At 38.9% G+C, this 26229-nt stretch overlaps 1 protein-coding gene across 2 annotated transcripts in view; it reads left to right on the top strand.

The window, feature by feature from the left end:
• Window positions 1-7331: 7331 nt before the first annotated feature.
• The window catches only part of LOC117411117 (cullin-9-like), a 45045-nt gene continuing 26147 nt past the window's right edge, over window positions 7332-26229 (top strand). The window contains exons 1-6 of one of the 2 annotated variants that reach the window (XM_059024905.1): window positions 7332-7604; window positions 9545-9581; window positions 14922-15572; window positions 23285-23439; window positions 23905-24435; window positions 24951-25092. In XM_059024905.1, coding sequence (XP_058880888.1) covers window positions 9548-9581; window positions 14922-15572; window positions 23285-23439; window positions 23905-24435; window positions 24951-25092 — 1513 coding nt within the window. In that variant the 5' untranslated portion in view covers window positions 7332-7604; window positions 9545-9547. The remainder of the gene's footprint in view (window positions 7605-9544; window positions 9582-14921; window positions 15573-23284; window positions 23440-23904; window positions 24436-24950; window positions 25093-26229) is intronic. The other variant, XM_034018279.3, reaches the window with a different exon arrangement.

Here is a 26229-nt window from a genome sequence, read left to right as displayed (position 1 = left end):
CAACAAAACACAGCACACGGCACTTGAGGCCAAAATAAATAGACGAACAAAACGGACTAGACAGACAAACAAACACGGTGAGCAGATAATATTTACGTTCTTTTATATTTACTTTACTCCTTCTCTCTCACCCGTTCTCCACTCACCGAACACCCAACCCTGAGTGACAGAAATGTGCATCTATATATACTGTTGTGCTGGGATTCAATTACTAATTAATTATTCACTTGAATCCCAGCACGTGAATTAATTCTGTGCAACCCCGTGCTCACATCTTACATTTAACCAGCACGTGAAGTGATTTGTGCCCTCCTCGTGCCTAAATACAAATCTACATTTTTAAATACACGTGAAACACAGACCCGTTTATATCCCGTGTACCAATGAATATACACCAACATTAACACACGCACGCAACATACAACATACAACACATAACACACAATTGCACACAGGGGCGGGGCACATTGCCACATATACATACAACATTCTGAGGATGTACCACTTTCTGACGTTACACTGGTACTATACAGTATTTATGTACTACAAATGAAAAACAACACTAGTTCTTCTAAACTGGAAGTCCAGGTATAAGCTGTTTCGAAAAAGCTATCAAATCGTTTTATTTATTATTATTATTATCATTATTATTATTATGTTATTTGTTTATTTATCCAAGGCGACTTACAGAGACTAGGGTGTGTGAACTATGCATCAGCTGCAGAGTCACTTACAACTACGTCTCACCCGAAAGACGGAGCACAAGGAGGTTAAGTGACTTGCTCAGGTTCACACAATCAGTCAGTGGCTGAGCGGGGATTTGAACCAGGGACCTCCTGGTTAAAACCACTGGGCCACACAGCCTCATGGCAGTAAGGGTTTTAACCTCCTGTTTGTCCTTGTTTCTCTTTATTAAGATGTACAAAAAATAGGTAGTGTGTGTGTGTGTGTGTGTGTGTGTGTGTATATATATATATATATATATATATATATATATATATATATATATATGTATATAAACACACCGTATTTGCAAAGACCAGGAAAAGACAACTAATAGATATGCTCTATGTGAATGGGATCAGCATTTCATATGACAGAGTTTTAGAAAGCTCATCACGACGAGAAGCAGTGGTTACTCAGTATGTGGAAGGGGCTGTGTGCCCACGTCTTGAGAAGAGTTGCTCACAACATCTGCAATGGACAACATTGACCACAACCCAACTGTAACCACAGCTAACACATCTTTACATGGCACTAGTACCAGAAACCTAAAGCTGGAGTATGATTGGCTGGAATAGGTGATGCTTACTGAAGAACTGGATGATTCTGTCTGCATAACATGGTCAGCCCACCATGCGTCACAGAAAAGTCAACAGTTTGATGTCAGTATCACATCACATTCTGTTGCCACTATAAAGCATGTCATGGAAAAGCATGCCATGGAAAAATCAGGGACCAGCCACATTTTGTGCTAGCCAAGAAGATCAAATGTCACATTGAGATGGCTGCACTGAGAACGATAGGTACCATACTTCAAGACCGTGGATAGACCAGTGCCCCTATTGAAGCAGGGGTAGCCTCATCTGGTACTGCAGAATCATTTCTATCACCTGCAAGTGTTGCCAGAGCACCGAGATCGCCGCTGATGGGGCGCCCATTCTCCTGTTTGTTTCAAGATTACCATCTGGAGTCCCTCCCCTTCTAAGGGTGAAAGGGGACCTCCAGACGATATACAGTTGTAATCAAAAGTTTACATATCCCAAAGGAAGTTTATAATTTCTCAAAAACAAAGAATTTTAGGAAAAATCTTTTGTAGCAAAAGTTTTGCTTTTGTGGATGACAAAAAAAGCTACAAGAAATAGATGTCTGCATTATTTATTTCAGCAATGGTTTTTGCAAAACTCCAAAAATGCTAATTCAAAGGTATTTATACCCTGACAAGGAAAATGAAATTAATAGCTAGTTGAGGCGCCTTTAGCAATAATAACCTCTTTTAAACAATTAGGATATTTGTCAATGAGCTTTTGGCATGATTCTTTAGTGATTTTTTGACCATTCTTCAATGCAAAATTGTTCCAGTTCATTCAAATTCTGAGGACTTCTCTTGTGCACAGCCTTCTTCAACTAATACCAAAGATTCTCAATCGGATTTAGATTGTGACTTTAGCTAGGCCATTCTAGAACCTTGATTTTATTCTTCTTTAACCATTCAGAAGTAGATTTTGATGTGTGCTTTAGATCGTTGTTGTGTTTTAAACCAAGTTTTGTAGTGGAGGGTTTCAGATGATTGGCTAATATCTTCTGGTATGCTATGGAATCCATTTTACCATGCATTGGAACTAAATTTCCTGTGCCATTAGAGGAAGAACAGTCCCATAGAAGGATATTACCTCCATGCTTGACAGTAGGTATGGTGTTCTTTTCTTTGTAAGTCTCACCAGACTTTCTCCAACGACTGTCAGCATGACCAAATAGCTCAATTTTTGTTTCATCACTCCACAAAACCTTTCACCAGAACTCATATCCATCCTTCAAATGCCGTTTTGCAAACTTTAAACGTTTGTCCTTGTGACGTTTTCCTAAGATTGGCTTTTTCCTTGGCCTGTGACCATTGAGACCTTCACCATGCAATACTTGACCTATGGTTGAAATGGAAACCCCAGTCCCACTTGCAGGCAATTCACTTAGGATTGTTAACCTTCCTCATAATTCTTCTACTTGTTCTTGGTGAAAGAACCTTCTTTCTTCCAGACGTTGTGACAGTACCATGAGTCTTGTACTTCTTGATAGTAGAAACAATAGTTGAAATTGGGATACTCAAATGCTTGGAAATCTTCTTGTATCCTTCTCCAGCTTTATGACAATAAATAATGTTCTGCCTGTGGTTTTCAGATAGCTCTTTACTTTTTCCCATACCGGCTTATTGGTGATGACAGCAATCATCCTATGCCTAACCCTTTTATACTCTCTAAGAATGTTCACCTACAATCCAGCATTTTCTAGAATTAGGTTCTGCATTATCATATTGAAATTTCTAGCACCTTGTAGACAATACTATCATAGCATCAAAGGATATGAAAAAAATTGGTTCTGAAAAAAAATTGCTGAAATAAATAATTGTAGACATCTATTTCTTGTAACTTTTTTTTTCCTCATTAACGAAAGCAAAATTTTTGCTACAAAACATTTTTCCTAAAATTCTTTGTTATTTCCATTGGGGATATGTAAACTACAAATATAAAGTGCGCGAAAACCCCCTCAGACCTACACTTGTATATTACAGGTAGGCCAGCTCCGGCACCACTGACCATTTTGTAAATACTATATAGTTAAGTTTCCTTTTGAATTTAAATTTTACATAGGTAGGATTATTTTTATTATTTATTTATTAGCAGACAGCCTTATCTAGGGCGACTTACAATTAATTGTTTAGATTTAAATATAATAAAGCTGTTATTGTTTAATTTGTTGTGACTAGTTAAGGGAAAGCAGTCACAGGGTTGACTAGCGGCTGCAGTCGGGAGCAGGTTTAATCATTTATGTATGTATGTGTCTTTGTTTTGTGCATTTATGTTTTGCTTCATGCATTTAAAACTTTTTAAATGGCTTTCTGGGAATAACGGATCTTGACTTGTGTATTGAAGGAAATTAAAAAAAAAAAAAAGTTTGTAACACTGGCATGTGTGAGTGCTTGGGCTGTGTGAATAGGTAATGCTTCTGTAACCCCCGTACCTACGTTCAGGCAGGGGCACAGCTACAGCGGCAGCAGCAGTAGAGAGGCACGGCGATGGGTAGACTCGCTCTGCTTCAACAAAAGCACAGCTTTCAGCATGCAGATCGGTACACTAACTAAAATAACGTAAACGTGCACATTATTAACTCAAACCAAGGGAATCTAGCGCCAATCATAATAATACTCCTTGATCTATAATGGTCATTTTAATGTGTTGCATTGTGTTATTTGGCTTATAAGCCCAGCCAAAACATGCCAGGCGCATCAAATCATAGCATGCAGTCTACACAAGCTCATAAAGGCAGCTTACAATGATTACAGCAGTGAGGTATCTTGCAAGCCAGACAAAGTTATACATTTTGAGGACTGGTGTGTGAGACAGAAACTTGAGAGCTCACAATTTCACTTTTGGTACCATCCTGAACATGGAGCTGGCCATTCTCACAATGATCCGATCATTCAGAGAATCAAACTTTACACTGTATCGTGAGGCGCTATCTGAACTGAAACCCCACTTCTTTGCCAATGATGATATTCACTATGCACAATGGCTTCCCATTCACCTCAGAGATGTGATGTCCACAGCATCCAGAACTGGCTAGGAGTTTGTTGTATACAAATCTGGTAGGGAATTCTCCACACTGGCCATTGATCAAGCTCACAAAAACAGAACAACACAGTCATTAAAAATGATGGAGGAGAGATGGGCTTGACTGAGGACATCAGCACTTAGAAGGTGGATGGAGGCTTGGCCTGAAGTGAGCCGTCTGGTTATTGAGTATGAGGCAGTATCAGGAGCTAAGGATGCAATGAAGAACAGCAGTCCTTATGAACAGACAGAGGCTACTCAAAGGACCTTTCTTTAATGTGAGAAAACTCACCACAGTAATACAGGATATGGGTAATACTTTCTAAGAAGAATCAAAGGATCTGCTCCTGTTACACACAAAGAACATTGCTGACTCTAGTGTTGCTGAAATGATTGGTACATACTACAAAGAGGCAGGGACTAGTTCCAATCATTCATGGAGGGGCTAAAAAGTGAAGACAGATGTTCATTCTATCAGTCAATTAGGAAGAATAAGATCACCTTCAAACATGCACCAGTTGCCAGCAATTCCAAGGTGAAGGTATTGAAAGAAGACCGTCACCTATTCCCTCGACTTTTCATCTCATGCAAGAGCAGACAATGTGACTTGCACAAATTCTTCCAGTATGAGAACCAGCCAGTCCCTGCCTCTCTCAGTGACAATGGGAAGCTCCATACATGTCAAACATCTCAAGTGATGGAAATACTTGAAACTGAAGTGATGATGACAGATGCCGAACCAGAGGCAGATGCTGTCTTCATAGGTGGTTCAGAACTGGTGAATATCCCGTCATCACGTACATCTAAGACATTTGATGACTACACCAGAGAAGACATCCTTCCCAAATAAGAATCATACTGCACCAAGTATAAGTGAATTGGCATTGTGTTTGATGTCTACCGGCAGTCCAGTCTTAAGTCTGATACGAGATGATAACAACACAGCAGAGCTGTTTTTTTTTCTTACAGATAAAATAACTGAAATGAGTACAACAAACACAATCAACGTGACAAAGGGAGAAAATGTCATTAGCAACCAAATTATCTGCCTAGAGCAGGGGTCTCCAGCCCTGGTCCTGGAGAGCCCCTATCCAGCAGGTTTTATAGGTGTCTTTACATCATCAATGGCTAAAGATCTGGAACACCTGTTAATCTTGACTAATTAAGCCAATAATTGGTTCAATAAAGTAACAGAGATTGGTTGAAATGAAAACCAGAAGCCCCAGTAGCTCTCCAGGAGTAGGGTTGGAGACCCCTGGCCTTGTACCCATGAAGAGGCAAACATTCAACAATGGAAGGCAACAATATACTCATGATTGATGCCAATGACACAGGTGTCATAGTCATAGCTATATCTATTCTGCCATCTCTCAAGGAGCTTGGCCTTGAGAAAATGTGGCTTGCCTTTGGTCAAGGAAAGGATTCTACAATAGGTTCCGTGAAAGCAAGTGGAATCCCATTCTTCCATGCCTTCAGTGGTTGTGATGTTGTGTCTGCCTTCCGTGGCAAAGGGACGAAATCTGTATGGCAAACCTGGAACGTGTGTGATGAAGCATCTAGCATCTTCATAAAACTCAGTCAGCGTCCACCATCGGTTGATGATGATGACCTACAGATCTTGGAGAAATTTGTGGTCATAATATATGACAGGTCCGGTACAGCTACAAATGTTAACGATGCAAGGCTGGACCTCTTTGCCCTCTTTGTAGTGTGGATAGGGCTTTAGTGTGGACGTTTTGAGCTGGATTAATTAAAAAAGTTTTGAGTATGGTTCTTGAGATTGGTTATTTAGTGTGGACAGGGCCTTAGAGTCTGGGGTTGTTAAAAGTTCTAGCTCTCTTTAGAAACCCTATATTCATCCAGTAGGAAACATTGATAATGCTATTACCATAGGGTTGACAACTAATTCATATTGTGTGTCTATTGCAGTACTATTGTATCTTGATTTATGTAACTTGTGCTTCATTTAAGGAAGGCCTACTGGCATTTAGTGTCCTGGTAAGGGATATTGAAATCCGGGAGGATCCAATGAAAACAGGGAAAGATGACAACGTAAAGATGTGCTTTACTCATGCACAGCACTAAGAAGTGTACTGCAGAGTCAACTCCAGCTTTAGTGTGCCTTCTGCTCTGAAGAAAAACTAAACTACAACAAATATGGGGCTGCAATAAGTACCTTGTAAATCTTTAAACATTAGCAGATGTCTATCAGAATCATGATTTTGCCACCTGCCACACCACAATTACACTACATGCTCATGTAATGGGTAACCTTTTGAGTTAAATTATTTTTTTCAACTGTGAGAATTTTACAAGATTATGCCTGAAATGGAATTATTATTATTATTATTATTATTATTATTATTATTATTATTATTATTATTATTATTATTATTATTTTAACTATTTCATGCATGAAATATATATTTTAAAATAGCTGAAAAAAAGTAGTTTTAGACACATAATAAATATATTTTTCATTTGATTTGTTTCCCCCATTGCTTTATATGGGGAAAAAATTGCATTTTCACATGAGGCTGTCATGCATTTGCATCTTCCATATGTCCCCATATAAAGACTTGAAGAGTATTTTTTTTATTTTTTTGGTATCTGTCCCCATCTGAGGTCGCCATGAATTAAATGGTTAATTTACCTTTACTGAGGCGTTTGCATAGCACACAGTGACACCTGGAGGCTGTATTTATATGACATAAAAATGCACAGTGTATACAATTAAGCAACGATGTTATCCACTCAGGACTTCTGAGTGGATAACATCGTTGAGAGGAGGGGCATGGTTGTCTGCACAAACAATCGTGTCATCTAGTTATAGCAATTATGGAACAGGGCGATGCTTACCATAAACAAGTCTATTAAAATGGTTTTGTAACATAATCAAACGCACACACACAGCAACTAATGTATTCGTGTTTTAAGAAACAAGAACATACATACACTATCTTACGGGACTGTAACTGTCTCTTCGTGGTTTTGCTGGTAGTCCACATCGCCCCCTAACGTTCTGTCCTGTATCTTGTTACGTATTTTTGTGAATCAACCAGCAGATAGCGAGGCCCACGCGGCGATCCATATAGCATATCCGGGAATCAACACCCGGAACTGTCTGCGCGCTGGATAAACTGGCCGAGCCACGGAGGATTGGAGTAGCGGGAGGAACCAGAGAAACGAGGCGATATAACAAGGCCAGGAACAGAGTCGAAACAGTGAAGAGCACAGCTTCGCCGAGCGAGGGTGTCATAAGAGAAAACACCGTTAGAGGTACGTGAGGCAGGGCTCATGCTTTCTGTAAGGGTGGAGGTGGCGGAAGGCCGCGCTGGAGCTGTGGGCTCTAGTTAAGGGGTGTACCGTCTGGAGAGTCTGGGCGCGGGAATAAAGTAGAAAGCGGAGAGGGGAAATAGAGGCGCAGGGTGTAATAGTCACTCCGTGACATACAGTTAACCAGAGATGGAAGCTGTAGTAGTTCGTTTCTGTATTTAGCCACCTTTTGTGTGTGTGTGTGAGATTATATATATATATATATATATATATATATATATATATATATATATATATATCCTTTCAGGACCCAGATGATTTAGAGAGCTATGTACAGTAAATTCTTGTTGTTAGTAAATATGGTCTCAGAAATTATATATATATATAATGTCCTTTACACATTTGTTTGTGAATATGGTTCCGCAAACTGAATAGCTGTCAAACTAGGAAACGATTGTTTAACACGTTTAACGTAACTTAAGAAAATATATGATTTGGGGTACTGTAAAACACCAGCTGGAAAGTTGAATTCATACATGCGTGTATTTTTCTTATTTTGGCGAGCTCACTGGAGGCTGGCATTAAAATATCAGCCCGACGGAAAGTGACAGGTCTTGTGTATTTTATCTGTGAGTTTTAGTCATACCGTATATCAAAATAATCAATGAAAAAAAAAAATAGAACGCAGGAAATGCTTTTTTTCTGCAGTTTTTCTGGTTATTGAGTCTTTTTTTTTCTTCTTTTTTTAAAAATCACTTTCTACTTTCTGAAACCATTATTTAAGATTCTTTTTTTTTTTTGCCCAGGCTGTTGGATAAGACAAGGGTTTATACCTGAAAATAACTTGCACATAGGTATGAAAAAGGTTTGGAAGTATAACTGTATATTGTGCAGTAAACTAAAGAATAACTGAGTTTTAATCTGTAAAACCTACTGAATAAATATATATATATTTATTTTTTTTTGTTATTGGGTGACTAGTTAGGCACCTACATATACTACATACAAGATGTGAAATAACAGACAATGAAGAGGATAATGATTCATTTAATTTAATCTGAGTCATTGGTTAATTTCCTACCATTGTACATTTCTGTAGCCAGTCACAAAAAGTGATTTCAATGTATCTGGCAATTTTTTTTTTGTTTGTTTTGTTTAGCAGTCTGAGAGGTCAGTAGAGAAAATTGACTTCTCTCTTACCAAGCAGCGTGGTTCTTGCTTGGAAGGTACATTTTCTTTGACTGCTATTTGTGCATTGCCTCAGTCTTTGACAAGGCTCGACATTACTAGGCACTGCCCACTGCAGACAAGCTAGGTCAGACAGCACAGAAATATATGTTGCAGTTTATATTCTTTAAACATGCATATACAAAATATTCTTTCATTTTGAATTAGCTGAATTAGCTGATAGTCCTGACCTATGAATACATTGTCAATGTCAAGACCTGATTTCATTATTGTAGTTTTTGCATCTTTATTAATGTGTTGATGGAAATACAGTCTACCAGAGGTTAAGGTCACTTGCCTTTTTAACTTGTAGTCAGCCTTTAGCTGTAGAGTGACTCAACTGTGTGCAGACTAATGACACACCACACTGCCTGCGGTGCGATGGACGACACTGAAGCAATGCGAAAAAATTAGGATTGGTGTCAAAAGTTTGCGATTTTGTCACGCGGCAGCTAGGGAACTGACCAATGAGGAACAGCTTCAGTAAACCGTGAAGCTAACCAGATAACCAGAGCTGTATAATAAAGGACACAAAAATTATAGACACGGCAATGAGGGAGAACATCTGTGAGTCAATTTCCAGGGAACTGGATAAAGCTGGTGTGTATGCTTTGATTACCTTTACTGAAATAAGTATTCTGTAAAGCTATTATGTGTTCTACGTTTTTATGAGCTGTCTAACTGGACTAACATACATGTGATTTATTTTTTTCCAGCTGATGAAACAATCGGAGGAGAGTCGCCTATCACATTGTGCGTGCCTGTTAAACAGTAAAAACAAAAATATATTTGTGCGTTTATTTTGTTGATACTTTTCTTGTTTGTCATCTCTGGATGCTTTATATTACATTGATCTGCGTGTGATTAAATACATAACCTTTCCATAGATATGCGTCTGTGTATGTTTACGTATTTATGTGTTATTTGTAATATTATACTGAAAAACCCGAACCTAATTTGAATACATTTTAACTAATTTTGTCTCGTACAGACACACCAATAGTGCTAGTTGTATTGGCGCGTGTTAATAATGTTTGTTAATATATTTTTATAGGGGGGTGGGCGAAATTTGCCATGACACCGCCACTGGCGTGAAAGGTAGTGTCACAGTGAAAGTACCATTTTATTGCCGGACAAATCGCATCGCATCCTGTGTGTGGAGATCTGTAGACTATTGAGATGCTCTTGTGCAATCCTGTACAGTGGGTGGGAGGGGAGGGGAGGAGAGGGGAAATGCACATTTAGTTTATTACTGTTCTGTCTGTAACAAAGTCTCCAAGTGATTACTCTTTAGGGTTTGTGAAAAGACCATGAGCATGAGACTATTGATATAATTGAGGAAGGAATATGTGCAGAAATATAATCTTTTTGTATATTTGCATATTTATTAATTATTCTCCCATTATATACTGTTTCAACACTCATGGGTATTTGGGATGTTTAATAAAGCTTGAGCAAGCCTAAGAATGAAGGAATTTCTGTAGTGAGGCCATTATAAAAATTGCCTCTTTACCCAAAACAGTGAGTTAGGTAGATATTTTTATTTTCCTTGACTAACAATAGCACCGCCATAGCTGTTTTTTGAACGGCTTTTGCAATTCAAATTTAAATATCTCTGCATATGTGAATATCTCATGCATGTCTGTTCTTAAGTGTTACTAAATATTTGAATTAAATACCCATACGGTGTTTCAGCTGCAGAATCGTAAAAATGAATAAGTTATAAGCACTTGCTTCTTCAACCACCAGACCAGCAGTTTATGCAGCATATTAAAAACAATACAATATAGCCGACAATTTAGTCTGGGCTGTGTAATAAAATCAACGTCCTTGTGAAGTAACGTATTGCAATCCTGTTGAGAGCTTGACACACTGATGAAAGTCATTCTACACATCATATATTATTATTATTATTTACACTACATTTCTCAGGCAGAATGACTGCGCCACCCTGAGTGTGCAAAAAAAAAAAAAAATGTGCGTATTCTAATTTCTGCACAGATCAGTGACCATCGGGACTGATGCTAAATGAAAGCCAGAGACTGTTGCATTTTACAATGCAATGAAGTATGGTGTGGATATACTGGATCAGATGGCACGGCTGTATTATGTCAAAGTTGTTACTCGCAGGTGGCCTGTGTCTGTTTTTTATAATGTTTTGGACATGGCAGTCATCAACGCTTTGGTTTTGTACAAGGAGTGCACTGGCAACACAATCACTCGGAGGGGACTTCATTTTGCAGCTAGCCCTGGAGCTACGGCAGAAACATTTTGATAAGAGACACGAAAGCCGACTGGCAAATGCCCCTCAACCTTCAGCCAGCGCTGCGCCCACTGGCACACGTTATAAAAGACAATGCCATGTTGCTAAATGTAATAAAAACAGAACGTTTGATGTCTGCGCCTGTTGTGAAAAGGCAAGTCTGTGGTAACATCCATCAAAACTTGCCACATACAATAGGTTCACTCACTCACTCACTCACTTATTCACTCACCCAAAATGGCCCAGAAAGTGAAAAAAAACTAAGGTCCTGTCCACACTGCCTTTAAACCAGCTTAAAAGTGATAAATATGGTTTGCGTCCACACTACGCAGCGTTTAATACCGTACTCTACCTCGGGGGTAGTCTTGATTCCGGTTCTAAATTATATCGCGTCAGGTAGTGCGGTTTATCAGAAGTGTGGACGCTGTAATACAAAACTACATTTTTTTGTGCGTCCACCAATATCCCAAAATGCTTTGATATGTTTGCCAAAATACTCAGAGCAGGCGTCTGAAGGACTTGCTGTCAGTGTACACTCTGCACTAGGTATTAATATTTATGCTTAAAAAAAAGTCAGGATATAATAGTAAATAATACATTTTATTTATAAAGCGCCTTTCCAATCCCAAAGCGCTTAACATATCTCTGTTAAACTAGTGGGGAAAATAACAAAAGCGCAACGTTAAAGTAGACGACTGCAAAAATGAAATGCAAGTTAAAAGTAGGATCGGGGAACAACAATCCACTTTGAAATTTAGACCAGAATTAGACTCAGGCAAGATATGAAGAAAAACAGAGATTCATTTGTAATGAACAGCCTTTTCTGAGTTTAATTATGAAACAAAATCAGCACAATTTGGTTAAAGGGACGTCCTCTGATTAAAAAATAAAACCCCAAAACTTCAAGCCCAACGTGTGTGTTCGAATTTACTTTTTCAAAAATACTAGTTTCATTTCTTTTTAGCAATCTGAACATATATTAATATGGGGCATAATACATTATTTTAAAGTAAAATACAGTGCATGGTGGGATACTATCGTATTAATTTTCACTGTTCATTGCACTGCTAGGAACTGTAACCAAACTATTTTAATAATGTTTGTACTCATTAAGCCTGACTAAACATGAAATGGTACTTTAGTGTGGATGCTTAGAGCTGGATTAATTAGAACGGTTTCGCGTATGGTTGTTGATCAGTTATGTAGTGTGGACAGGGCCTAATATTGACAGCAGGGACTTGTGAGAATATTGCTGTTGGTAAGGAATGGAAGCCTATTCCTTATTTTTTTTATTCCAAAAGAAAAAGTCTTAGTTATTGAACCATACTTGTAGTAATTAAAAATTATTTAATCTTTAAAAGAAAGACATGTTGTGGTCAAATGTAGTTAATTATTTTTTTGCAAGAACTAGCTCTTGATATTTTCTAGCCATTGAAAGTAAAAGGTCCTTTGCTGGCAGCTATCTCTTTAGTAAGTTGTTAAGCTTGCTGTTAGATTTGGCAACCCCAAGTATTACAGAACTACTTGAAAGCCCTTCTTGGTAGGTCATGCAGTGAATACGTTAGGGCAATTCAGGCAAAAAGATTTTCTTTTTTATTTTTGTGATGGCTGTTTTATTGAAGTTTGTTGAAGGAAATGCAATATGAAAATAAGTCTCCATTACATCTTTTTAAAAGTTTGTTACCCTACAAGTCTTGCTGGGTTTTGCAACAAAATAAATAGTTTGGTACTATTTAGTATGGATGATTGTGAATATTATAAAGAGAAATCTGTTGCTTAAGCAAACAATATACTGTGTACAGTAACTAGAAATTATTCAATGCAAATTATATGGACTTTGTATTGTGTGCAGAAAGTTGAGTTTGACACTTTGCCCACTATTATTATTTGACACTTTGCCCACTATTATTACACACAAACAGAAAGGCATGTCTGAATCATTTGACTCTTCCAGTGAAATTTAACTGAACTTTACCTTGCCAGCGGAATTCAGGCACTGGTAGAGTGGAACATTATCAGACATACTGTAAGTTTATTTCAGACTCTAAAATGGCTACCTCTTTCCAGAAACAATAAACTAACTACTGTTGCTTTAATCACAGGGTCCTGGTGTTTACCATTCATGATAATTATTTCTCTATCATTGGATTGCTAGTTTAATGATTTCCTTCATAGAATAGGGGGCAGAAAGTCAGTGCAATGGGCACACTGCAGTGCCCAAGCTTCAACATGACCTTGAGACCTGAACCTCTCTTCCGATACATTAAGAAATATTTCATTTGCATTTCAAATGTTTGTAGATTTTTTGTGAAACATGATGGAATTAAATAGCTGGTACAGAATGCGCTTATACAGCAGTGTCATGTCAGGGATATATATTTTATTCTTGTTTACTATTGCAATACATATTCTCTGTCTCTCTGGGTATTTTAAGGTCAACTTTCTTATTAGACTATTTTATTTATTTTTTTAAACATGGTAGCCTACTATTTCTTCATTTCAGTGAACACAGAGAGTGAGCAAAACCTGTCCAACTCCCTGCATCTGCTTACCACACAACTCAAAATCAATCTTTGAGATTTGTATTATTTGTTTAATATTGTAATGCATTACTAATTAAAAACTAAAAATCTATTTTAATTTGTTGTAAACAATGGTATAGACAGTGTCGACCCAGGGGACTTCTTTGACCTGAAAAAAGAAACAAGGACCAGGGGTCACAAATGGAGATTAGATAAAGGGGCATTCAGAACAGAAAATAGGAGGCACTTTTTTACACAGAGAATTGTGAGTGTCTGGAACCAAGTCCCCAGTAGTGTTGTTGAAGCTGAAACCCTGGGATCCTTCAAGAAGCTGCTTGATGAGATTCTGAGATCAATAAGCTACTAACAACCAAACGAGCAAGATGGGCTGAATGGCCTCCTCTCGTTTGTAAACTTTCTTATGTTCTTAGGTGTGCCATTGTAGTGCAGCCTGTTTAGTTCTGAAATCAAGCCAGTGTCTGACATTAGTGTTGAAAAAAAAAAAACAAAACCATCTAAAGCTAGGCAGATTTTAAAGCATCTTGATAATGTATAAAAATGTCCAGACATGCCATCTTCCTGCCCTTTATTTCTATTATAATCCTGCACACAGTCAAGTATGAATTGCAAGCTTTATAGAAAACTGACCACCAGTTGCATGCACTCACATATAAACATGTTAGTCTGAATGTGAAAGCACCATGCAGTGTTCCCTGTGGGCCACCAGCCAAAACCGGAGAGCTCCTGATGGTGTGACTTTGCTGAATTAGCCCCTGGGGGTCCCAGAAAGTTGTCTCTTTGGTCTTTGTTAGCAATTGGAGGACTTCGTAGTAGTAGTAGTAGTAGGCTGTACTTGTACAGAATGTGATCCATGTGCTAGCAAACCAGCAGGATTAGAGTCTGTGTGCGTACAAAAATGTGTTAGATAAATTTGGAAACTGGGGATCAAGTTGAGGATTGATGACAGAAATCACAATGTAGTTTAAAATCCTCTTCTTCACAGACAGTGCATTTTCCATATGCAGAGCTAAGCCACAGGCTTCCATTCACAAAAGCACTTTCATAGATGAGATTCTGGAAAGCTTTGTAAGGACCAAGTGCAGTGGCAATTTTATGCTTTTGATTGATGAAAAAACAAAAAAAAATGTAACCTCTTCAACTTGTTTGTGAAAAGTGAGGAATGAAACAAACAAAAAGGTATTTTAACTGTTAGCAGTGGGAACCTGACATTCCTAAACTTCCTTGAGAATCTAGCCGTCTTGCCCTGGCCTGTAATCCTGTTGACTTGTTCTTTCTGTTTGCATGCAGGTTCTGCTGTCAAGATGGTGGGCGAGCGTAGGAACGGGAACCTGGTGGTGCAGCTGGGCCCCAATCTCCAGGCTTACCCGGAGGAGCTGATCCGGCAGCGACGTACCCACGATGGCCAGACGGAGTACCTTATTCGCTGGAGCGTGCTGGCTGTGGACGAGGGGGGTGGAACTGGGAGCGGGGGAGCGGAGGGGACAGGGGGAAGTGGAGGTGGCAGTACCTCCAGTGACAACAAGAGCGAGAACATCTTGATGTGGATGACGAGGGAGGATGTGTACGCCAACTGCCCCACGCTGCTGGGCAACCGCAAGAGTGACGCACAGCGGGCCGTGAAGGAGGAGCAGCCCAGCAGCGACTTCCCCTCCGGCGTCACCTTTGACGAGGCAGAGATCTCCGACATGAAGGAAGACGTGAAGCAGCTTGTGCGGCGGGCGCGCAGGCAGATGGCCAGGAGCAACGAAGTGGACATTGCCGTCAGCATCTCCCACACCATCCACGTGCTCAGTGCCTACGCCAGCATCGGCTCTCTGGTGAGCGTCTTCAAGGAGACTGGCGCTCTCGACCTGCTCATGGAGCTGCTGTGTAACAAGGAGAGGCAGACCAGGAGGAGCGCTGGCAAGATGCTGAGAGCCCTGGCTTCGCACGATGCAGGTAAGCTGGAACAGTATGTTCATATTTTCACTCAGATGAATGAATGTACTGTTAACCAAATTGGTTGTCGGTTATAGGCAAATGTTTTCCTTTCAAACACTTTTTGAGAAAGGGGAACATTGTTCGTTACTCTTTATCTTTTTAAAGCAGGTTGGCAACTTAGGGGATATCCCTGGTTTAGTGTGCCAGGAAATGTTAGATTTGCATTAAAGCTCAACCAGGGCTGCAGAATGTTTGCACACAAGGATTTCGTCAGCATTGGAAGGAGACATTATCCCCCTCACCCCCTGGAACCGTTGTTGTCCTGCTCCTATTGTTTGAGTCTGGACACATCACATCACTCAAAAACAAATGCACACTTTCACTTTAATTAGCATGCTCTGCTCTGTTTGCAGTGTATTTACATAAACAAGATAAAGCATGATGTATTTTTTTTACCCTGCATGTCGTGTGCTCGCAAACATGTGACTGCAGTAATACGGTATCGGTGGTAATGCAAGCTTTTGCTATTTTCTTACATTGCTTTTTATTCATATTTTGGTAATTTCAATTTTTAATATTAAAATGCCACCTCTAAGTCATCAGAGGGTGAAATGTGATTGTTGTAAAAAACAGAAATGAGACAAACTGATCTTGCTCATCACGCAAATGTTAAGCAAACGCTCCCAGCTTTTTTCTTTACAAAACACTGCATTGAGAGAGACTTAGGGCCATATTTTCTATTATCGGGATGGTGAGTATTTGGTTAAATGCGTTATACCTTTCTATATATTCGTTCCATCAAAAGTTCTTAATTATAAATACAGTATTTTAAATGTATAATTCCCATGATCAGCTAGTTTATTTGCTGCATAATGGCAATTATTATAGTCCCATCCGAAATCTATTTTCAGGTGTCATTATTTACGCAGCACATTTAAGTTACAGGAACTCCCTCCCAGCACACACTTGCGTGTGCTACAGTACCCAATTCGACCATGTGTGTGTATTCTACACGTCATTTTTGGTAAATTACATTACTAATGCTAACTAAGATTTAAAATAAATTAAAATAATGCACTTTTCCCTAAATTACTACAAATATTTAATATTTTACATTATTCCAATAAACAAATAAATGTTTCTTTTAAAACAGTGCTGTGTCTAAGTATCATGTTTACAACCCACAACAATGCTCACACAGGCTTCCTCCCCATCACCCCCCCTAGTGTCCAGAAGGTTTGCAATCTGTGCCCTGAAGATTTGGGGCATTCTGCTACCCTCAGCTCAGCCATTGACACGTTGACGTCTGCATTCTTCTGCCCCACCCAGCTGTTAAATTGGGCTGACTGAAAACGAAGGGCCCTTTTACATTTTACTGTTGAAATATGAGGAAGTGGGGGGAGGGCCTTGACTCCACACTCCTCTTTGTTTGAGAAAGTCATGTTGCGATGAGTCACTAGGAGGGGGATGAGGTGGAATGGAGGCAGCCAAGTGCCAGCACCACAGCTCTGCATAGTTATTTATACTTCATTTACAACTCTTGCTTCCTCTCTGCATTTTCACCAGCAGTGTAGGTTTACAAATGTTATAGCTCAGGCCAGAGAAGCGGAGGGTCCATTTTTCCTCCTTTGAAACTTGGTGTTTGTTTTTGTCTTTTGAATACTTTAGCCTTTACAAACAAGCATGTTGGTGACATTTATCCCCAGCCACAGTTATAAATTCAAAATGATAAACATCAGTAGGTTGCCATGGGATATGTCCATGATGTAAAAGTTTTAGCTTGACATAGACAGGTGCCTTCAGATACCCCCAGATTCCAGTACAAACAATGTCCAGGCCAATTTCATCACAGTAGGAAAAAAATGCTTCTCTAGGTCTATCTAGAAACTTTGTGTGACACGAGGGCAAATGAATAGTCAGATGCAGGTCTTCCCTTGTGATCGTAACAGTGACTCTAGATATGTAAAAATGAAAGTCTGATTTACTGGCAACCTGTCTCGTCCGGTGCCCCACCCCCAGATTAGGATACACTTGATAACTTGTGCTAAAGGCTGCTTAATTGAAGGTACTGCAGTTCTTCAATTCAGAACTGGTGCAGAACTAGACTAGTTTCCAGTACGGTTTTGGGAAAGCCTTGAAATTAGGACACTGTACTTTTGACCAGCATCATTTTTTAATTGAATTTAAACAGTATAGACCAGCGGTGGCCAATACGTGGATCGCAAAAGATTTTCGGTGTATCTCGGGGACAAATGAGAACAAGCACTAGCATCTATGTTTTTGTTTTGGCTGATGGGCAGAGCCTTCTGTGTCGTCCAGTAGCACAGATGAAAATATCCCAATAGTTTCTGCATATGAGACTAAATAATGCTTGTGTGAATGTACATTTTAATTTAGGCGCAGGTATGCGACTAGAAATTCCTAAAGGTTGACTAAACAATAAACGTGATTTATTTTTTTTAGCTGAAAAGTATAAAACAAAAGAAAAAAAAAAAAACACCTCACAGTCAGATCTAAACTCGTCGCTCAGTCGTAATGTACTCTGGGAATGTAGTTTATTGGTATCCACTGCCCACTGTTAATCGCACATTAACTACAAATCCCATACGCCGCCAATTTCACTGATTTATCAGTGCGATGGCTGCTCGTTTCCAGACAGTTTGTCAAACCAAGATGAGGAAAATAACAAATTCATATATGTCTGCGTCTTTACAAGAAATGAGCAGTGCAGGTCCCATCCCTTTATAGTTTTGTTGATGCAAAAGTATTGAACTTCACAACTGTTATGTAAGAAAGGTGAAAAAAAAAATCTGTAGATATTCAACAATACATTTGAGCAAAAATTGTATTATTTTGTGTGTGTGTGCTGCTAAATTTCAGTGCGGCCCATCTTGCTCATTTTGGTAGTTAAAAATCTTGAAAGAAAGTAAATTAGACAAAAGACAACCAGTCTGGCTACTATAATAAACTGTAAGTACTTTTTAATGCTTTCATGCTGAACCTGTAGCCATCTGCATTGGCAGACTTTTGCAGTGTGACTTTGAAGCTTTATAGGTCCTGTGCTTTCCTCTGCAGATGAAGCGTCACATTGATCCTGTTATCAGGGAAACCGATATGATGGCAATGAAGACTGTATTCATTCTGAACTTTCCAATGCTCATGCATGCAATTCAAAACACAGCAATTCAAATTACATTACATGCACATAAAATATAGATTAAAACAAAATAAAGAAAATATAAAAACATTGCTAACATTTTTCAAGTTATATTTTTGCAGCTTCTTGCAAATGCACTGTAATGAAATAAACAAGCATCAATGAACTCCCTTTTGATCAGCTTCTAGCGCATTCTTTGCTGTGTTTTTTTTTTTTTTAATAAGTAACATGCAGTGGGGTTCACTTAATTAAACTAAAAGAACGGAAAAAATTGCAGTAAAAGTAAACTTCGGCAAAGAAGTCGGGGTGGCGATCTGAAAGATGTTTCAGTAAATTGGTGGCATTTCCTCCTTTTGTGTTTCACTTCTTTAAAACACTTTCAACATGTTGACTGTCCGCCTTCAACCAGATTGCCATTGAAATCTAAAATAGTTCCACACAATCAAGCTTCTTTCTCCGGCATTCACCATTACAGCTGCAGTAATTTAATTTTCCCCGAAGCGGAAATGAGTTAGCTTAGTTCATGTTGTTTTTAAAGCTAAAAAAAAAAACCCTATCGAATTTTTCTTTTACTGAGATATTAGGTATCGTAGGATTTTGGTATCACAATAAACCGTAGGTGCCGATATACCGCGGAACACTAATCCGTCAGCACTCGGATATCCGTTTCCCAGATACACGTCTGTCGCGTTTTCCCCATTATATTTATGTAAGAAATTAATGCACTTACCTGTCGCATGAGATTTACAACTCGCGGCCAGTTTTCTGGTACAAAGCCCATCTCTTCATTGTTACAGTTGACTTGTTTAACCATCACAGCCTGCATTTTGTGCACTGCAGTTACACCATGCTTCCTCCAAAAACAAAGCGAACGGGACAAGGCACGATAATGGAAAAGTTAATCATTAAACAGTTTTAGATACCGTGATGCATTTTTTTTTTTTTTTTAAGCTGTGGTCTTTAGTTGCTTTTGTGCAGTTTCATTTGCAAGTGAACTGTGACATTATCGAGCACTATATTCTGCAATTTTGAAAAATACTGACTGGATACGGTTTTAATTCTGGAAACCTTTTTTTTTTTAAATCTTGCTAAATTGCATTTTACGTTTTTAAACAGCTCTGTGGATGGGTAACCTTTTGATTTCATTTTGCTGTTGGGTCGGTGACGGGGAATTTTACATACTGCTACAATACGTACCGGATTTAAAAGTATGTACTGTATTACAGTCCATGTGTCTTGGCAAGTGACATTTTCAGAATCATATCATTCTGAATTAAAATTCTGTTGAAAATATGGTACTGTACCAACAAAACCAACTACAGTACATCTACATGGAAGCCTACTTATTTTAAAACACAGTCCCTTCAGCGATGTATTTTTGACATTATATCATTTTTGTGTTCCCTGAAAAAACGGACACGTTTTTGTCTTACTGCTGTGTTATTCCCACAACTTGTGCGCTAACACATTTCAATGAAAGAATCGACGTCTCCCTGTACAGTTCCTCACGTGAAATGTGTGCAGGGCAGGGGGTTGTTTGGGTGGGAGGGGGCAGGTTACAGCGTGCTCACCTACATACACGTCAAATCAGATGAAATAATCAGATATGCGTCACACTCGTTTAAATGTCACTGGAGTCAAAATTTTATTGGGTCGGATATGTGAGTGCTGACTGTATACTTGTGCAATATAAGGGCCTCCTGAAGTCTCTCCCAAGATTTTATTTTTGAAAGTTAAATCATGTTGTTTTTATCTATTGTGTTAATGTGTGCAATTGTGGTGATGTCAAGTTCCCAATTTAAGCAAGCAGGACTTAAGTTGCCATTTTATAATTGTTAACCAGCAGGTTTTATCCACAGCTAGGAATACATATAGTTGAGGTGTGTACATCACACTTTTTGCATATGTTGGAGAACTGCTTATCCAATTGTAATGAAATTTGGTGAAAACCATTTTTTTATCACAAGTTATTATATTGGTATCGGGATGTGGTGGCAGGGCTTGAATTTCAGCGCGGGATTGCGGGAATTGCGCATTTTCCAAGTTGCTCCCGCATATCTGCAACTTTCAGTGCGGGAAAATCCCGCAGAGATATTTTAAGACACCAAGCTACTGTATTTTTCACCCAATTTAGAATGCCTGAAACGCTACAACAATCTATAAGGAAGTGGGTGTCAGTGACGAAAGCACTATGAGCTGCACTTTGAGTAGTTCTGGTTAAAATAAATAAATAAATGAAAGTAGTGCTGGATATTTTAAGTGCCGCGAGACTTTATTCTCTCGTACGTGATTCTCGGCCGCTGTCTTTATGGATTCTAGAAACTCGGTACACTGCAGTAAGTAAACAGTTTTGAAAAAAAATACGGTATTAAGTCCATCTAGGTGTTGTTTTGCAAGCGGTGACTTTCGCTTTAACTCTTAAAACTCAGCCCCATTCATTTTGGTTACGCACATATTACTCGGGCATCGTAAAAGCCACCTACCTGGTTCATGGCTTGTTTAAAAGTACAGACTCTGGGCTTTCCAGACGTATTCCGTGGCTGCGTCCCAAACCATTCCCTTGCACCGTACACCCTTCGACAAGTGTACACTTCGCATGACGTTTTACTGACGTCACAGAGTGTGCACTTGGGTGAGCGAGGGAGTAGAGTGTAGGGTGGAGCTAAAAGATTTCACTGTACTTTCTAATCAGATATTTAAATCGTGAACATAGATTGAAAAAGAATAATTTTATTAGCTAAGCGACTCAATACTACATACATTTCACAAATAATTTGCTTGTTAAATAACTTAACAATATCTACAATTTCCTAGCTAACTACAGTTGCGTTACATTTATGTGCAGCCGCGTCTGCCATATTTGCAATTTGTTCCCTCTTGGCTCTGCTTTTGACACAAAGAGTTATGGGACTTCAGCACAAAAACACTTCCACAGAAGTCAACTGTTTTGTACACTCAGTCGAAGGGTGCAGTGAAGGGCACATAAAGCACCCTTCACTCGTTCCCTAAGGAATTGGGGCAGCCCTTAAAATGGCGAATATAGTACTTCTGCCCCTCAAGGGAAGGTAACGAGTGAGCAAGGTTGCGGTTTGGGACACAGCCAGTGTGTGTATGCGGTACTCCTAGCTGGAACTATGATCGCCTGAAGTTAAGCTTCTCATCATGTGACAGAGTTCACAGCTTAGGTTTCCTTTTGAGTCTATTGCTCTGTAGCAGCTAGACAGAAAGGGCGGTATCGTTGGAAAGCTTAGCTTAGTGACCAAACATCATTATTTTGGATTTTTTTTTGTTTTTTTTTGTTTTACACATATATTCTCATCTCTACCACATATAGTATGCCTAATCCTGTTGCAACTTACATAATATGAAAAAAAATGGTGTGGCCTTTCATTTGAAATGTTACATGCATGCAGTACAAACTATCCAGTAGTTAAACATACATAAATGAAAACAGTGAAAAACAGGCAGAAATAGGGCTGAGTGTAAGAGTTAAAAAAAAGAAATGGAGCACTGGTTAAAAAGAAAAGCACCTTTTACTACTGCTGCATGCAAAAACTTCACATCAGGCAATGGCAAAAGCAATGGAGAGTGCTCTGTCTCATAGTGATGAACAGCTGTTAGGTCTCCTGAAAGCAGCTTATTTTAAAGCCAGTGTGAATGATGATGCAGTAAAATATATATATATATATATATATATATATATATATATATATATATATATATATATATATATGCAAAAGTGCCTTTTCTTTTGCCATCCCCCCCTAAAATTTCAGAACCCCCCCCCCCCCCCCCATTGGCTGCAGCATAGGGGGGGAAATCCCCCCAGCACACAAAAATGAAATTCAAGCCCTGGGTGGGAATGTATGTAACAAACATACTGTGTCAGTATGCAACTTCTACTGTAGTTAGGTCTGTTTGGGGATTCACTAAACATGGTTCCATACAACTTTGTTAAAAGTAGTGGGAGGGCTAGTTTCCTGCCAAGAAGTTATAACAGTGTATAGGCTTGAAAGGCTTTATTTTCACTTGATGACAACAAGCAGAACTGTAAGTTATGTTGCCAATTACGTAATCACTGTTGCAACTAAATTTAAAGTTTGGTAAATCCTTTTTTTTTTTCTTTTTTTTTTCTAATTACTGATTTCATCCAGTTCAACACCAGAGGCTTCAACTTGCTTAGAATATAGACAGAAATCTATAAAATACTTTTAGTAAAATATATATATATATATATATATTATTAAAAGGAATGCACTGAAGCATAAGGCACTGCATAAACTTACAGTAACACAAAACTCTGGAAAACAAGTCAATGGGAGATAGCAGGATATACAAGCTTCCACCCCCAGTCTCACTGACTGTTAAGTCACAGAGAATTACCAGCTATGTTGCAAAATAATAGATTACAATGTGTTTAATGGTGTGGTATGCTTTGCTTTCATTCACGAACACACACACAGCCTTTGTGAAATAGATTGAACCTTTTATTTTGTGGTTATTGTTACTGTAGTTGGGTAGATGGTGCAATATCCTTATCGCTTTTAACTTGTTTTTATTTTACTTGTCTCAGGGAGTCGTGCTTATGTCCTCCTATCTCTCAGCCAGCAGGATGGGATTGAACAGCACATGGATTTTGACAATCGCTACACCCTCCTGGAGCTGTTTGCTGAAACTACCTCTTCTGAGGAACATGGTATCTCTTTTGAAGGGATACACCTCCCACAGGTACTATACAGCTCGGATAAGTTCTTGGCAAAGTCCATTTGTAAGTTGTATTCATGGAACACTAAATAGACCAATGTGATAACTTCTCCAGTAGTGGGTAGACAACCTTCACTGGTCTAGTTCCAAACTCTCTTTAATTAACATTTTCTGTTGTTGGGTAATAGATCATAGTTTGTCCAGATACAGTTTATGGTCATGATATCTTTATATGATGCTTTATTGTGGTTTGTGTATATGTTGTTAAAAAAGAAATTGGGATGGATGGATCGGAAGTAGAATGATTAAAGTCAAAATTAAGACAGAATGACTGGGTTTGCAAAGCAGTCACATGAAGGAATATACTTGTTTGCCTATCTTCAAGTAAGTCTTTTACTGGTATGAAATGTTGAGTCATAGGATGCTGTAAAACAAAAGAGCTTCACTTTCTTATGTCTGTATAAATATATCTATATAAATGATCTGCAGATACCTGGGAAGCTGCTCTTCTCCTTGGTAAAGCGCTACCTCTGTGTGACGTCACTGATGGACAAACTGAATACCAGTGGGACTGATCAGAATGCTGAGCGATCAGACTGCGCTTCCTCTTCGCACCAGACGGAGCAGTCACGGGTGCAGCGCGAGTTTGAGTTCACCGTGGCCATGGCTAACCTCATCTCTGAGCTGGTGCGGGTGATGGGCTGGGATCGGAACAGGCAGGCGGAATATGCATCCGTGCTCAATTCCAATGAGGAAGAGCAGCAGAAGGTCATCCGCTCAATATTCCAGCCCCGCAACACTCCCTGTCAAACCGTCCTAGCTGCTGCCGTCCCCAAGAAGAAGACGGCCAACAGCTTCAAAACACGCACAGACTTTGCCAGCCGCACCGCCTACGTGGAGTACATACAGGAAAATCTAAAAAGCGGGATGATGGTGCGCATGCTGGAGGACTATGAAGAAGTCTGCTCCGGGGATGAGGGAGAGTTTCGATACAGCAACGATGGTACACCTCCTGTACAGGTAAGCCTTTATGTGTCTATGTTATAACTAGGTTTGTCGGTAATCGGTAGGGCTGCAACGAAAGGTACATTTTGACTTTCGAAGGTTCGGAACACAGTACTGAAGGAAGGTTCGAACCTTTGATGGTACTAATTTACTGGTGACGTCACCATAGCTACTTGTTTATATTTGATTGAAAATCCTATTATTTTACAGGTAATCCATATAAGTGGAATAAAACATTCACATGTAGTTTAAAATATGTTCTATAGAGTCATGTTTTTATAATTTAACTAAAAATACACTTTGTTTATGTACATTTAATTGATGCTGCTTGTGATATATCCAATAAGCTTGCATTGCAGCAGCACCTTATTGCGGCCAATTAAAAGAACTGCAGCGGACTTAGGCAAAACGGGGAGGGAGGGGGGGAGTGTATACTGTACATATGTTACCTTGTTTTAACTGTGTTGAAAAAGTTAAATGTACTGGAGTCCCCCAAGTGTTCATGTGTATTCCCTCTCCATATCCTGCAGGTGTACTGGAACTCCCTGAGCAGGACGTACTGGGTCCACTGGCACATGATTGATATCATTGCCAGTGGCTCAAGCGGGCACGCTGAGGAGGAAGCTCAGGAGAAGGCCTCGTCACTCACAGAGACTCTGAAGCTAAACACAGGTGAGTAAGATGCAGGAACACACTAGTTTTGTTATGAAATGGTCCATGTTGTACATTGTTCAAGTCATTGTGTGATAAGATGTAGTTGGGTTTTTTTTTTTTTTTTGTTTTTTTTTTTAAATGACCCCTGTTTTCTGTATTTTATGTTTTATTGCTATAATCTGATACTGACAAGATGAAGTATCATGCCTTGGGTAAGGGAGAAATTACAGGGATTATTAACATTAGGTTGATTACGATTACAATTAGGCATGCTTAAAATCCAAAGATCAGTCACGCTAAAGAATCAAGAAATGCAGTAAAAAAAGTTTATTGAGTGGCGAAATACAATTCAAAGTTGCTGCAGTATGTCCACTGTTTTTGTCATTTCAAATATTTTCACAAAACAAACATTAAACTTTCAAGCTACAGTGTGCAGTGCAAAAGCACATCATGAAAAAAGCTATGTCGTCACTACATTTAAAAAGTATGTAAACACATGCAATTTTCGGTCCACTAAAATAAATGGCTTTACATAATCTCAGTAATTAAAAAATTGGAGTGTACAGTGTGAAAACACAACACAAAATAGATTTACTATTATATATATATAAAATTAGTCTCCTCCAGTTGAGAAATCCCATCAAAGGAGAAATTAAGACAGCAACTCCTGTTTCAATTAAGTCCAAAGCCCCAGGGAATTCTCAATAAAATAAATAGTCTTTATTTTAACATATTTAAAACCACGTTAAACATAATAATGGCTTGCGCGTTTCGACCCGTAGGTCTTCCTCAGAGCACAGTAGAGATTTTGAACAAGGAAAGAGCCACCTCCCTCTAAATAGCATCAATAACAGTCATTATAAGTTTCAGGTGGTCATTCACTGACACACATTACAAATCAGCACTAACATTTGTCGGGGATAGCAATCAATGAACATAAAACATTTTACAGCTATCCTAGAATTCGGTTATTCTTGCAATTAGAGTTCAAGGACATTAAATTGCATTCCTCATTCCATCCAAAATGACTCTAACATTTGGAATATAGATGTCCAGTGCGCCTCTTAAAAGAAAGCAATCAAGTAATCTATTACTGCAATCAAGTTATTCATTTTAAAAATGTACAACAATTATTAGATACAATTTTCACAATTC

The sequence above is a fragment of the Acipenser ruthenus genome, chromosome 6, assembly GCF_902713425.1.
Source record: "Acipenser ruthenus chromosome 6, fAciRut3.2 maternal haplotype, whole genome shotgun sequence".
NCBI lineage: Eukaryota > Metazoa > Chordata > Actinopteri > Acipenseriformes > Acipenseridae > Acipenser > Acipenser ruthenus.
The sequence above is the reverse complement of the archived record's forward strand: the minus strand, read 5'-3'. Positions and strand labels throughout refer to the sequence as shown.